At 41.6% G+C, this 16513-nt stretch overlaps 1 protein-coding gene across 1 annotated transcript in view; it reads right to left on the bottom strand.

Moving 5' to 3' along the window:
• Nucleotides 1–16513, bottom strand: part of LOC134357925 (protein QNR-71-like) — a 92120-nt gene that overhangs the window by 54568 nt on the left and 21039 nt on the right. Inside the window, exons 3-5 of the mRNA XM_063069703.1 lie at nt 12272–12415; nt 5085–5258; nt 4841–5005 (exon numbers count right to left, since the gene is read on the bottom strand). Of these exons, the coding sequence (XP_062925773.1) occupies nt 4841–5005; nt 5085–5258; nt 12272–12415 (483 nt within the window). The remainder of the gene's footprint in view (nt 1–4840; nt 5006–5084; nt 5259–12271; nt 12416–16513) is intronic.

Genomic DNA, 16513 nt, shown 5'->3' with positions numbered 1-16513 from the left:
CACTGCGCTACACAGTGATTTTTACCACAGGAGAAACAAAGACAGCAATACTCTCAGTTCCAAATCCTACTTCAAATCGCATGTCATTCTCTCTTGGATGCTAATTACTCTCCAGTGTTTTGGGGTCATGTACCCCAGGTTAATTAAATCCAAATTTGCATTGTTAGGAAGTTCTACCTGTGGAGGGATGAAAACAAGGCTTACTGATATAAAAAAAGAATTTGGGGAAGAATGCTCTGGGAGGGTGGGGTGGGTTGGACACAGGATAGATCAGGAGAGAAGCACAGCAACGATTAGAAGCTGAAGGCATGAACTGTTAAGAGTGGAATTAGTAGTGAGTATTTTTACCCTACTAACTTGAAACCCTCAGGGTGAGACTCTGGAGGGACAATTCCAAAATCCCTACCATGTAGTCGGGAATCAATTCTGCAAAACCATACCAAGGCATTTGGTCAAGCTTTGTACAAGTTTGTAAATTGACTTTCTGTGGATGATAAACTATTTCATTCCAACGAATCCAAGAAACACAATGGCGAGCCACTCAGATGAAGGAGGAGTGCGGGAAGGAAAGATGTAATGACGCAGAGGATTTCATACTGTTAGATGTATAAGTTTATCTTCATTGGAAGAATCCGAATTTGATTTTCTGCAAGAACTGATTATTTTTGCAAAGACTTTGATAAGTTACTGAATAAGATTTACTTTGTTTAAAAGTTGTCATGTTGGAGAATTGTTGAGAAAAGTGCTAAACTGTGTATATATTTTTGAATTTGAATTTAAACTTGTAGGTATACTGCCTGGAACTGAAACTGAAGTTAACTATAATATTCAAGAATAGGAATTATATTTGGATTTCTAACTAACTACGGATAAGTAAGAAGGAAAGTTTAGTCTGTAAACTTTTAAATAGGGAATAACACCAGATCTAATTGGTTAGATAAACTGGAGTGACAAAGGTTATTCTAATGAATATCACTGATTCTAATTAACAAAGAATTTGTTGTGGTTTGATATCTAAGATTTGGAACCTAAACAGAATGTTTGAATTTTGAATTGTTTTGCTCATGTAAATATTTTGTACATACTGTTTTTTTCTTATAAAACAAAACCTCATTTCCAAAAGTGTGTGGTTTCTATTCACTGCCTCCTTCCAATACCTAGAGGCTTCTGATTCCTACTAGCACCTGGTGTAATTTGGTTTTCTGAAGACTTCAGCGACTAGTCACACAGGATAAGACTGGTGCTGCACAAGTGTTACAGTCAGAATCCTGGAAGCTCTCATTTAACACTATTCAATTTGCCTCTGATCTGAATGGGGCCTTCCAGGGCAGTGTGGGTCAGGTCATTCTGTTGGCCATATTTTGACCTCAGGCATATTTTCTTGTGCCATTCTGTTCAGTGAGTCTATATTGGCCTCCAGGGCAAGACCAGTTAACCCTTTCTCCCACTTGTTTTGCTGTATTCTCTTCTACATGCCAACTAATGCCATCCTGATTCTCCCATCACTCACCTACAATTAAGAGCAATTTACAGAAACCAATTAAACTAGTATCTTTTAAGTCCTTACTCTTAAGGACTTACACCATTATTCCCACAGTCCTGATTGATAAGCTACAGAACCTGGGCCTCTGTACCTCTCTCTGTAATTGGATCCTCGACTTCCTGACCAGAAGACCACAATCTGTGCGGATTGGTGATAATATCTCCTCCTTGCTGATGATCAACACTGGTGCACCTCAGCGGTGTGTGCTTAACCCACTGCTTTACTCTTTCTATACCCTTGAATATGTGGCTCGGTATAGCTCAAATACCATCTATAAATTTGCTTATGATACAACCTTTGCTGGGAGAATCTCAGATGGAGATGGGAGAGCGTACAGGAGTGAGGTATGCCGGCTAGTTGAGTGGTGTCGCAGCAACAACCTGGCACTCAATGTCAGTAAGACGAAAAAACTGATTGTGGACTTCAGGAAGGGTAAGGCAAGGGAACACCAACCAATTCCCATAGAAGGATCAGAAGTGGAGAGAGTGAGCAATTTCAAGTTCCTGGATATCAAGGCTCTGAGAATCTAACCTGGTCCCAACATATCAATGCAGCGATAAAGAAGGCAAGATAGCACCATATTTCAGTAGGAGTTTGAGGAGATTTGATTTGTCACCTGAAACACTTGAAAACTTCTATAGAAGTACCATGGAGAGCATTCTGACAAGCTGCATCACTGTCTGGTATGGGGTGGGGGCTACTGCACAGGACTGAAAAAGGCTACAGAAAGTTGTAAAATTAGTCAGTTCCATCTTGGATATTAGCCTCTGTAGTATCCAAGACATCTTCAAGGAGTGGTGCCTCATAAAGGCAGCATCCATTATTAAAGACCCCTGTCACCCAGAATATACCCTCTTCTCATTGTTACCATCAGGAAGGAGGTACAGAAGCCTAAAGGCACACACTCAATGATTCAGGAACAACTTCTTCCCCTCTGCCATCCAATTCCTAAATGGACATTGAACCCATAAACCCTACCTCACCTTTTTTTAATATTATTTCTGCACTATTTTTAATCTATTTACTATACATATACTTATTGTAATTGATTTACTTATTTTTTTCTTCCTATTTTATATATTGCTGCTAAGTTAACAAATTTCACAACATATGCTGGTGATAACAAACCGGATTCTGATTCTCTTCAGGACAATTGTGGGACAGCACATACGTACACTATTCTCTCCAGATCACTCTCCATTCTTCATTATTCTCTCTGGACAATTCTCCATTCTTCATTATTCTCTCCAGGTTACTCTCCATTCTTCATTATTCTCTCTGGGTCACTCTCTGTTCTTCGTTATTTTCTCCAGGTCACTCTTCATTATTCTCTCCAGATTACTTTTCATTCTTCATTATTTTCTCCAGATCACTCTTCATTCTTCATTATTCTCTCCAGGTTACTCTCCATTCTTCATTATTCTCTCTGGGTCACTCTCTGTTCTTCATTATTTTCTCCAGGTCACTCTTCATTATTCTCTCCAGATTACTTTTCATTCTTCATTATTTTCTCCAGATCACTCTTCATTCTTCATTATTCTCTCCAGGTTACTCTCCATTCTTCATTATTCTCTCTGGGCCACTCTCTGTTCTTCATTATTTTCTCCAGGTCACTCTTCATTATTCTCTCCAGATTACTTTTCATTCTTCATTATTCTCTCCAGGTCACTCTCCATTCTTCATTATTCTCTCCAGGTCACTCTTCATTCTTCATTATTCTCTCTGGATAATTCTCCATTTTTCATTAATCTCTCCAGGTTACTCTCCATTCTTCATTATATTCTCCAGACCTAACTCTATTCTCCTTTATTGCTGAATTCTTTCAACAGTCAGTCTACACTGTTTTAAGAAGGCAGTTCACAGTCTGGGCCCTGACTATACATGCTGGCCTTGCCACTTCAAAGTTCAAAAAGTTCAAAGCAAGTTTATTATCGAGATATGTATATGTTGCCATCTACTACCCTGAGATTCATTTTCTTGCAGGCATTTCAGTAGAATAAAGAAATACAGGAGAGACAGTAAAAACTACACACAAAGACTGACAAACAGGCAATGTGAAAAAGACTGTGCAAACGCACAAAAAAATCAAACAATAGACAGATAATTGATAGATAGATGGTAGATGCTGTAGATCACAGGTAGACAGATAGATCGATAGAAAGATAGATAATACTGAGAACATGAGATGTAGGGTCCTTGAAAGTGAGACCATTGATTGTGGAATCAGTTCAGAGTTGAGGTGAGTGAAATTATACACTTAAAATCTACGCAACAGTTCACAATATACGTTAATGATTTGGAAGAGGGGATTGAGTGTAGTGTATCAAAGTTTGCTAATGACACTAAATTGAGTGGAAAAGAAAATTGTGCAGAGGATGTGCAGAGACTTCAGAGAGATACATTTAGATTCAGTGAGTGAGCAAGGGTCTAACAGATAGAATACAATGCTGGTAAATGTGAGTTCAGATTATTATTTCAATGATGAAAGATTGCAGCATGCTGTTGTGCAAGGGACTCGGTAGTGTTTGTGTGTGAATCACAAAAGGTTGGTTTGCAGGTGCAACAGTTTAACAAAAAGGCAAATGGAATGCTATGGCCTTCATTGCTACAGAGAATGAATTTAAGAGCAGGGAGATAATGCTACAACTGTACAGGGTACTGGTGAGGTCACAACTGGAGTGGATAGTGAGGTCAGCAAAGAAGATCATCGGGGTCTCTCCTCCCGCCATCACAGACATTTACACCACACGCTGCATCCGTAAAGCAAACAGCATTATGAAGGACCCCACGCACCCCTCATACAAACTCTTCTCCCTCCTGCCATCTGGCAAAAGGCACCGAAGCATTCGAGCTCTCATGACCAGACTATGTAACAGTTTCTTCCCCCAAGCCATCAGACTCCTCAATACCCAGAGCCTGGACTGACATAACCTACTGCCCTCTACTGTGCCTATTGTCTTGTTTATTATTTATTGTAATGCCTGCACTGTTTTGTGCACTTTATGCAGTCCTGGGTAGGTCTGTAGTCTAGTGCAGTTTTGTGTTGTTTTACGTAGTTCAGTTTAGTTTTTGTATTGTTTCATGTAGCACCATGGTCCTGAAAAACGTTGTCTCGTTTTTACTGTGTACTGTACCAGCAGTTATGGTCGAAATGACAATAAAAAGTCACTTGACTTGACTTGCATGCAGACCTGGCCTCTGTACTTGAGTAAGGAAATTGAGTCATCTGAGACTATACTCGCTGGAATTCAGAAGAACGGGTCATTGACGGGCCGATGGCGGACATCTCAAACTCACCTGTAACAGTGTATGGGTCACTTGCCGTTGCAATGGGGGTGTATTTTCTTCTGTGATGATCTCTTCGATAAACAGACACCTCCATCAAATGGTCACCAAGAGTGATGTTGGTCGTATTGATTGAAAGGGTCATACTGGTGCCCCCAGTTCTTTGATAGTATTGGCCTGAATATCAAACAGTTTTATTTAGGAGATTATCTCAAGGGAATAATTAGAGACTTGAAGGAAATGTTTTTGTACTCACCTTGCGTGTGCCAAATATAAACAAAATTTCTGCGTCTCCAGTCTAATTGTCTGGGAAAGATTTGTCCATCTGGGAAGATGTTACATTTGGAAAATTTGGTGCAGTTAAACCAACCATAGTCATCAATCCAGGAAGTCCAGTTATACACGTATTGACCCGGAAAGAATATAGATACTGAAAAATAAAAGGTTTTGTTAGTACCATTCGTGTGTCATCTTTAGAAATCTACGCACGTCTTCCAATAAAACAAAATGTTATTCTTTAGATCTCCACATGACAGAAAAGTTATGAATTGTTATAAATCAGCATGATTTTATCATTAAAATATCTTGTTGAATACCTACAAAATAAAACATTTTAAAAGTCATCTGATTTTCATTGTGACCATAAGATCATAAGACAAAGGAGCAGAAGTAGGCCATTCGGCCCATCGAGTCTGCTCCGCCATTTTATCATGAGATGATCCATTCTCCCATTTAGTCCCACTCCCCCGCCTTCTCACCATAACCTTTGATGCCCTGGCTACTCAGATATCTATTAATTTAAATACACCCTTAAATAAACCCAATGACTTGGCCTCCACTGCTGCCCGTGGCAACAAATTCCATAGATTCACCACCCACCGACTAAAAAAATTTCTTCGCATTTCTGTTCTGAATGGGCGCCCTTCAATCCTGAAGTCATGCCCTCTCATACTAGACTCCCCCATCATGGGAAACAACTTTGCCACATCCACTCTGTCCATGCCTTTTAACATTCGAAATGTTTCTATGAGGTCTCCCCTCATTCTTCTAAACTCCAAGGAATACAGTCCAAGAGCGGACAAACGTTCCTCATATGTTAACCCTCTCATTCCCGGAATCATTCTAGTGAATCTTCTCTGTACCGTCTCTAATGTCAGCACATCCTTTCTTAAATAAGGAGACCAAAACTGCCCACAGTACTCCAAGTGAGGTCTCACCAGCGCCTTATAGAGCTTCAACATCACATCCCTGCTCCTATACTCTATTCCTCTAGAAATGAATGCCAACATTGCCTTCGCCTTCTTCACTACCGACTCAATCTGGAGGTTAACTTTAAGGATATCCTGTACAAGGACTCTCAAGTCCCGTTGCATCTCAGAACTTTGAATTATTTCCCCATTTAAATAATAGTCTGCCTGTTTATTTTTTCTGCCAAAGTGCATAACCATACACTTTCCAACATTGTACTTCATTGTACTTCCTTCAGTTAGTCCTGACGAAGGGTCTCGGCCTGAAACGTCGACTGCGCCTCTTCCTATAGATGCTGCTTGGCCTGCTGCGTTCACCAGCAACTTTGATGTGTGTTGCTTGAATTTCCAGCATCTGCAGAATTCCTGTTGTTTGTACTACATTTGCCACTTCTCTGCCCATTCTTCCAATCTATCCAAGTCTCTCTGCAGACTCTCCATTTCCTCAGCACTACCAGCCCCCCCACCTATCTTCGTATCGTCAGCAAACTTAGTCACAAAGCCATCTATTCCATAATCCAAATCATTGATGTACAATGTAAAAAGAAGCGGCCCCAACACGGACCCCTGTGGAACACCACTGGTAACCGGCAGCCAACCAGAACAGGATCCCTTTATTCCCACTCTCTGTTTCCTGCCAATCAGCCAACGCTCTATCCACGTATGTAACTTTCCCGTAATTCCATGGGCTCTTATCTTGTTAAGTAGCCTCATGTCTGGCACCTTGTCAAAGGCCTTCTGAAAATCCAAATACACAACATCCACTGCATCTCTCTTGTCTAGCCTATTGGTAATTTCCTCAAAAAATTGTAATAGGTTTGTCAGGCAGGATTTTCCTTTAAGGAATCCATGCTGAGTTCTGCCTATCTTGTCATATGCCTCCAGGTACTCTGTAACCTCATCCTTGACAATCGACTCCAACAACTTCCCAACCACCGATGTCAAGCTAACAGGTCTATAATTTCCTTTTTGCTTCCTTGCCCCCTTCTTAAATAGCGGAGTGACATTTGCAATCTTCCAGTCTTCCAGAACCATGCCAGAATCTGTCGACTTTTGAAAGATCATCGCTAATGCCTCCGCAATCTCCACAGCTGCTTCCTTCAGAACACGAGGGTGAATTCCATCTGGTCCAGGAGATTTATCTACCTTTAGCCTATTCAGCTTCCTGAGTACTTTCTCTGTCATAATTGTGACTGCGCACACTTCTCTTCCCTGCCACCCTTGAGTGTCCGGTATACTGCTAATGTCTTCCTCAGTGAAGACTGATGCAAAATACTCGTTCAGTTTCTCTGCCAAGTCCTTATTTCCCATTACAATTTCTCCAGCATCATTTTCTATTGGTCCTATATCTACTCTCACCTGTCTTTTACTCTTTATATACTTGAAAAAGCTTTTAGTATCCTCTTTGATATTATTTGCTAGCTTCCTTTCATAGTTAATCTTTTCTCTCTTAATAACCTTCTTGGTTTCCTTTTGTAAGGTTTTAAAAACTTCCCAATCCTCTGTCTTCCCACTAATTTTTGCTTCCTTGTATGCCCTCTCCTTTGCTTTAACTTTGGCTTTGACTTCTCTTGTCAACCACGGTTGCATCCTTTTTCCACTCGAAAATTTCTTCTTTTTTGGATTATACCTGTCTTGCACATTCCTCATTTCTCGCATAAACTCCAGCCACTGCTGCTCCGCTGTCTTTCCCGCCAGTGTCCCTTTCCAGTCAACTTTGGCCAGTTCCTCTCTCATGCCACTGTAATTTCCTTTACTCCACTGAAACACCGACACATCAGATTTCGGCTTCTCTTTTTCTAATTTCACAGTGAACTCAATCATGTTATGATCACTGACTCCTAAGGGTTCCTTCACCTCAATCTCTCTAATCATCACTGGTTCATTACACAATACCCAATCCAGTACAGCCCATCCCCTAGTGGGCTCAACAACAAGCTGTTCTAAAAAGCCATCTCGCAGACATTCTACAAATTCTCTCTCTTGAGATCCAGTGCTGACCTGATTTTCCCAATCCACTCGCATGTTAAAATCCCCCACAATTATCATAACACTGCCCTTCTGACAAGCCTTTTCTATTTCCAGTTGTAATTTGTAGTCCACATCCCTGCAGCTGTTTGGAGGCCTATAAATAACTGCCATCAGGGTCCTTTTACCCCTGCGATTTCTTAGCTCAACCCATAAAGATTCTGCACCTTCTGATCCTATATCACCTCTTTCTAATGATTTAATATAATTTCTTACCAATAAAGCCACGCCACCCCCTCTGCCTACCTTCCTATCCTTCCGATACACTGTGTATCCTTGGACGTTCAGCTCCCAGAGACATGCATCCTTTAGCCAGGTCTCAGTGATGGCCACAATATCATACCTGCCAATCTGTACCTGTACGACAAGATCATCCACCTTATTCCTTATGCTGCGTGCATTTAAATATAACACCTTAAGACCAGTATTTGATACTTTTTGCTTCGATTTCACTGCAACTTTATTGCACTGCAACTCATCCCAATGTCTACAAATTTGCCCCATCACCTGCCTGTCTTTCCTGACATCTTTACTGCTCACTATCTTAGATTTATTTCTGTTTTCCCCTTCCTCCGCTCTATCATTCCGGGACAAATCAGAAATAGGAGTCACTGCGAGATGATGCTGTCATATGAAAGAATGAACTGAACCATCTGAGGAAAAGTCACTGCTAATTACAGTACACTCAGAAATATGCCTACCAGATTAATCATTTCCGAATCATATTCTCCATTAATAGTTTGCATCAAACCAATCAACAATGTGGAGTATAAAACTAACTTGGCAAATCATGTCATTGTTCCATTGTTACCTTAAGATTCCTATTTGTCCTTCAGGGAAAATAGATGAGATTTGTTTTTCATTCCCAAGTGTGGGAAAGATCTTATTTGCCTCAGTTGTTAAGAGTTGGCCTAACTAATGGAGCAAGGCTCCTCCTGACATTAGAATTAATTGATCAACTATAAAAAAATAAACTATTTGTCTGAAAAAGATGGTGAGAGTTGTAGTTGCAAGATCAAAGACCTTTTTAGTAGGTCCCAATAAGAACACATTTCTCTCATTATCAGAGTAGTTGTTATCTACTGATTGTGAAAGTTTACTCAATACTGTACATTGCAGTATGTAGAATTGATTTAAATCTTACATCCATCCCACAACGTGAGGGAACAAAATTCTTTGTTTTATGACTTTGTCGCAATGTAGACATGTGAATTTAAAAGTCTAATGGCTTGAAGAAAGAAGCTGTCCAATAGCCTGTTGGTCCTGGCTTTAATGCTGCGGTATACTTGCCAGACAGAAACAGCTGGAACCGTTGGGGTGACTGGTGTCCCCAGTGATCTTCCAGGCCTTCTTTCTGCATCTGCTGTGATAAATGTCCTCAGCTGAGGGAAGTTCACGTCCACAGATGTGCTCCCAATGGTGCCCCTGTAGATGGTCTTGAGGATTTGGGGGCTCATGCCAAACTTCTTCAGTTGCCTGAGATGGAAGAGACGCTGTTGTGCTTTTTTTTTGCCAGAAAGCTGGTGTGTACAGTCCAGGTGAGATCTTTGGTGATGTGTATACCGAGGAATTTGAAACTACTCACCCTCTCAACTGCAGACCCACTGATGTTGATTGGGCTGAGCCTGTCTCTGTTCTTCCTGTTATCCATAACCTGCTCTTTCGTTTCTTTGGACATTGAGGGAGAGGTTGTTTTCTTGGCACCACTGTGTCAGGGTGTCAATCTCTCCTCTGTAGGCTGTCTCATCACCACTAGAAATAAGGCTGATCAAGTCATGGATGTAAAGGGAGTAGAGAAAGGGACTCAGAACACAACCCTTGAAGTCACCTGTGTTGAGGGTCAGAGGGTCAGAGGGGCAGAGGTGAGGGAGCACATCCTTACCACCCGTTGGCGATCCGATAGGGTCCAGGATCCAGCTGCACAAGGTGGGATGAAGGCTGAGGTCTCTGAGCTTCCTGTCAAGTCTGGAGGGAATTATGGTGTTGAAGGCTGAACTGTAGTCCAGGAACAGTATTCTAACATAAGCATCCCTCTTCTCCAGGTGAGTGAGGATGCCGTGCAGGGCTGTGGCTATGGCTTCATTGGTAGACAGGTTCTGTCGGTAGGCGAATTGTAGGGGTCCTGTGTGGGGGGTAGTGTACTGCAGATGTAGTCTTTAACCAGCCTCTAATTGAGGTGAATGCGACAGGGCGCCAATCGTTCAGGCATGCTACTTGGGGTTTCTTAGATATAAAGACAATGTTGGATGATTTGAAACAGGAGGGCACTACACACTGGGACAGGAAATGATTAAAACTGTCCATAACATACCAGCCAGCTGTTCCGCACTCTCTTTGACTACGTGCCCTGGGATGCCGTTCGGCACCGCTGCATTGTGTTGTTGACACATTGAGATGTTCAACGTACCTCAGCCTCGGAGATGACCAAGGAGCAGGTCTTGTTGGCGGCTCTCCTCGGGTTCAGTTCTATCAACCTCAAATCGAGTATAAACAACATTCAGCTCGTTTGGGAGTGAGGCGGCAATGTTGGCTGTATTGCTCCTTTTCCTGTTGAAGTCTGTGATGGTGTGCAGTCCTTGTCATACTCTGTGTGTCATTGTTGCAGAACTGTGACTGGATTTTGTCCCTGCGTTGCCGTTTTGCCACCTTGATGGCTCTACGTAAATCATGACCACAATACCAGCTGTCACTTTAAATGTATAAGCATCTGCTTCAATCTACGTTAATGATTTTGTTTGTACTAACTGATAACTTAAGTACCTTGTCTGTTGCCAGGAATTGCCCGATGTCCTCCCCTGCAACTTGGTTTACCTGTACTTGGAAAGGTACATGTTGGTATGGACAAAGAAAGCCATTATGATTTTATTTCCCCTTTATGCTAAGGGTGTTGAGACCGTTTTCCATTTTCTGTTGCTCCTTTAGTTTACTCAGCCAATACTCCAGGGTTATGCTCAAAGTAACAGGCATGTACAGATAACAGTCCTTTAGAACTGAACCATTTAAGATCTCTGTTAGACTGGGAAAACATTAGCTAGAAACCTTTTTCTGTGGTATTGGCTTACTACAGACTAGTTGAGCACATTGAGCAGGGGACACACATGAACATTTATACATTTGTAACTTATGCATCATATGATAGATAAATAAGCGTTGATCCTCAATGGAGCTCTCACTGATGATCAGTAACCTATAGGTCTGGGTTTGATTGGAGGGGGACACCAGAAAAGACTGCCTTTATACACATCCTCAGTTCTCTGGAGTTGCTGCAGTCCACCTGGTTAAAGGCACTCCAAATGAGGATGGTGTGTGATTGGACTGAAATCTGTGCTGGTGATGGTGATCCCATGCATCTTCTGCCCTTGAACTTCCTGAAGGTAGAAGTTGCAGGTTCAGGAATAGCTCTTGGAAAAGGTGAAAGGACAGGTACGCACTTTCTGGGGTTACATGGAAAAGTGCCACAAGATGGGAGCACCAGTGGGATGGAAGTGAGGGCCAGGAAGTCACAAAGGCTGCAGTCCCTTTGAAACGTGGAAAAGGAAGGGGATTGGAACACCTATCTGGTGGTGGCAATTTCCTAGACACACCACAGGTCCCCAGCATGAGGACTGTTGTGATGCAAGCATCAATCTGTTCCACAACCACTCTTCCTCATGCTTTGCAAATAGCTGTCTTACTAAAAGACACAAGGATTTGGGCCTCATTGCACTCCTCAAATATAACTTGGTTAACTTCTAACGTGAAGCTTTTAGTTTGCATTTTGCTAGTCACCATGAATAGTATTATTTCCATTCTGTAGTATATTTGAATTATTAGTAATCAGTGTAATTTGTAGAACTGGCCAAGAAGCTTAAACATTTAATTCAGAATTATAAAACCCCTTCAAAGACAATGTTTCAAATTGCTTTTAGTCTGCATTTTCAAGTGTTAAAGAATGTCTGCTCAGAAACAATTCCATCCCTTTTTGGATTTTTATATATTCTAGAAACATAGAATATTTGGTCTTGTATTTCAGATGAATTATTGGGGTTGCACAAACTACAAAATGTGGCACCAAGTTCTGGGTCAGTGCTCTGAGAGCACTTTTCCTTGCACAATTCCATTAGGTTGTTTGAAGCCACTGACTGACCGCACATTTATTGTATACATTATGTGTGAAGTGTAAGTTTACCATTTTTGCAGTTTCTATCATAAATGATGTCACCGTTATCATCCTCCTTTTGACACCTAGGTAGTTCTAGCACCAGACTGAACGTTACATTTGCTCTGACCAGAGTAGGTCCATCATTTCCCAAGTGAGCCACAATCTTTCCTCCTGAAAGAAAAGTCAACAGGATCAAAGAGGGAAGTGGGCATTGGCTCAGAAAAAGAAGGAAATTTTTTTAAGTTCACTCTTATTCACAAGCAGAGGAAATCCACTCAGCGTGCCAGAGAATACTAAAATATTTGCATATTAGTTATGAATTGCATAGTAAAAATCATTCAGTTTTATCCTGACAAGAGTATCCAGTTTAAAGGTAAGCAAAACTGTAAAATTAAGCAATATTAAGCAAGAGGATATATTTTGCAAGCATATGTCTTGTGTTCCAAATATTCTCAAGGTGATTGCTTTGGTAATGCAGGGGTCGAATGCTACTTAAATGATCACTTCCAAGAAACTAGTTTAGCCTTAGGTATTGTCTAATACTTTGACAAACTTCTATAGATGTGTAGTGGAGAGTACTTTGACTGGCTGCATCACAGCCTGGCATGCAAACACCAATGCCCTTAAATGGAAAATCCTCCAAAAAGTGGTGGCTGTGGCCCACTCCACATGGGTAAAGCCCTCCCCAACACTGAGCGCATTTTGTTGTGTTTTGCACATTGGTTGTTTGTTAGCCCTGATGAGTGTGGTCTTTTATTGATTGGAATATGGTTCTTGGGTTCACTGAGCATGCCTGCAAGAAAATGAATCTCTGAATTGTATATGGTGACATATATGTACTTCGATTATAAATTTACTTTGAACTTATCCATTCACATTCCTGACACAGATGAAGTGTAAGAATTGGAGTCAGGAGGAATAGTGATGCTCCCCCAGCCCTACGGCATTCCTACTGACCAATGCCAACCCCTACGGACCCGTGTCTTTGGGGTCTGCTAAATGAGGGAAGTGGTCCAAAACTCAGACCAGCAGTTGTGAAGAAGCAAATGGTGGTGATCGTTCATGTGAAACAGAAAAGTAAGGTGCAAGGTCCAATATAAAGACTTGAGCATGTTGGTTGGGGTCAGACTGCTGGTATAACACTGATCTGCATTTGAAATAGCCCCAGACAAAGTACATAATACTATTGAATTAATACAAAGTCATCTTCTAAAATGTACTTTTTCCTTAACACGCTATGTTACTGCAGCATTGAAAATAGCTTATGCAGAAATGTTACAGAATTATATATTTACCCGCTTGTTTTTACAAAACTGTAGATCAGTATTAAGAAAATTCAACAACATTGCTTTACACTATTAGTACCTAAATTTACTATGTGGTCAAGTATATATTTATAAAGGTTTCCAAATTTTTAGCTCTATTTACTTGTCATAGTTCCATTTACAAGATGCTATCACCCTGCATTGTGAAAACTAACATATTTTGAATAGAGTGGATGTGACTAGTTTCTTGCACAATCTGCAAGGGCACCACGATAGTACAGACATCCTGGGTTCAATTGCTGCCGTGGCCTGTAACGAGTTTGTACTTTCTCCCTGTGAGGATGAGGGTTTGGTCATTGTAAATTGTCCCATGATTAGGCTTGGATTAAATCAGGGGATTGCTGGGCGGCGAGGCTCGGAGGGTCTGTTCTGCCTGTATCCAAGTAAATAAATAAATAAATAAATAAATAAATGTATTAATTTGCATGTTTCTCATTGCAAAATAAACTACAGACCAAGCGTATTCATTCTACGAGTTAAGTCTGATAATTGGTTTATCATGATCACTTGTAAAATTGTCTGTAAAGGTTAAAACATTAAAAATTACAAATTATTATTTGTCCCATTAACAAAGATTTTCAATTTTTTAAAAATTCTGCTTGAGAATGTAATAAAACTAATTCCTGTAGATTGATATTTGATCTGGAAAATAGAACAGTAGAGATTAAGCACAGCATAACATTTAGAGCATTAGGATGCCAGGCAGGACAGTGGAATGCTCCTTTTGCAGGATGTGGGAAGGCAGGGCGGCCTCCAGTGTCCCTGAGACTACACCTGCAAGAAGAGCAACCAGCTGCAGCTTCTAACAGACCATGGCATGGAGTTGGAGCTGGAAATGGAAATGGATGAATTGCAGATAATTTGGGAGGCTGATGGGTTGATAGACAGGACATACAGGGAAGTAATTACACCCAAGTTGCAGGATGGAGGTAACTCAGTGAGCATTAGGAGGGCGAAAGGTGGTAGGCAGCCGGTGCTGTGGCTGTTCCCCTCAACTCCAGTTGTACTGCTTTGGATACTGTTGGGGGGAAGGAACCTAGGAGAAGAAAGCCACAGAGGTCAGGTCCATGGCACTGAGTCTGGCTCTGTCACTCAGAAAGGACAGGAGAAGAAGAGGCAAGCTGTAGTGATGGGGATTCGTTGGTTAGGGGAATAGAAAGGAGGTTCTGCGGTGCATGGGATTCCAGGATAGTTTGTTACCTCCTGGGTGCCAGGGTCTGGGACATCTCAGATGGAACCCACAGCATTCTAAGTGTGAGGGTGAGCAGCCCGAGGTCATGGTCCATATCAATACCAATGACATGGGTAGAATTGGGCGACAAGATCCTACAAAGTGAGTTCAGGGAGTTAGTTGCTGAGTTAAAGGACAGGACCTCCAGGGGTGTGATCTCAGGATGCTACCCATGTCACATGCTAGTGAGGCCAGAATTAGGAAGATCATAATACCATAAGATACAGGAGCAGAAGTAGGCTATTCAGCCCATCGAGTCTGCTCCACCATTCAATCATGGGCTGATCCAATTCTTCCAGTCATCTCCACTTCCCTGCTTTCACCCCATACCCTTTGATGCCCTGGCTAATCAAGAACCTATCTATCTCTGCCTTAAATACACCCAATGACTTGGCCTCCACAGCCGCTCATGGCAACAAATTCCACAGATTTACCACCCTCTAACTAAAGTAATTTCTCCGCATATCAGTTCTAAATGGATGTCCTTCAATCTTGAAGTTGTGCCCTCTTGTCCTAGAATCCCCTACCATGGGAAATAACTTTGCCATATCTAATCTGTTCAGGTCTTTTAAAATCCAGAATGTTTCTATGAGATCCACCCTCATTCTCCTGAACTCCAGGGAATACAACCCAAGAGCTGCCAGATGTTCCTCATACAGTAACTCTTTCATTCCTGGAATCATTCTTGTGTATCTTCTTTGAACCCTCTCCAATGTAGGTATATCGTTTCTAAAGTAAGGAGCCCAAAACTGCACACAATATTCCAAGTGTGGTCTCACGAGTGCCTTATAGAGCCTCAACGTCACATTCCTGCTCTTGTATTCTATACCTCTAGAAATGAACGCTAACATTGCATTCGCCTTCTTCACCACCGACTCAACCTGGAGGTTAACCTTTAGGGTATCCAGCACAAGGACTCCCAAGTCCCTTTGCATCTCTGCATTTTGAATTCTCTATTAATACCATAGTCTGAATCAGGAGTGGCCAACCTTTTACATTCCATGCATCAATTTTTTCACGCACGAGTTCTATATTAACATATTTTTACAAGAACTGAATGGAGGTACAAGAGTTGTATGGCACATCTGAACTCGTGAGTGAAAAAATTGACTCAGAGAATGTAAAAGGTTGGCCTTCCCTGGTCTAAATCATTGACATGCATTGTAAACAGCAGCAGTCCCAACACCGACCCCCGTGGAAGTCCACTGGTAACCAGCAGCCAGCCAGAATAGGATGCCTTTATTCCCACTCTCCGTTTTCTGTCGACCAGCCTATGCTCCACCCGTGCTAGTAACTTCCCTGTAATTCCATGGATTCTTATCTTGCTAAACAGCCTCATGTGCGGCACCTTGTCAAAGGCCTTTTGAAAATCCAAGTACACCACATCTACTGCATCTCCTTTGTCTACCCTGCTTGTAATTTCCTCAAAGAATTGCAGTAGGTTTATCAGGCTGATTTTCCTTTCAGGAAACCATGTTGGCTTTGGCCTATCTTCTCATGAGCCTCCAGGTACTTTGTAATCTCACCCCTAACAATTGATCCCAACAACTTCCCAACCACTGATGTCAGGCTAAAAGGTCTAGTTTCCTTTCTGCTGCCTCCCATCCTTCTTAAATACCAGAGTAGCAGTTGCAATTTTCCAGTCATCCGGTACAATGCCAGAATCAGCCATTCTTGAAAGATCATTATTAATGCCTCCGCAATCTCTCCAGC

This window comes from Mobula hypostoma, chromosome 17 (assembly GCF_963921235.1).
Source record: "Mobula hypostoma chromosome 17, sMobHyp1.1, whole genome shotgun sequence".
In the NCBI taxonomy this organism is placed as follows: domain Eukaryota; kingdom Metazoa; phylum Chordata; class Chondrichthyes; order Myliobatiformes; family Myliobatidae; genus Mobula; species Mobula hypostoma.
The sequence above is the reverse complement of the archived record's forward strand: the minus strand, read 5'-3'. Positions and strand labels throughout refer to the sequence as shown.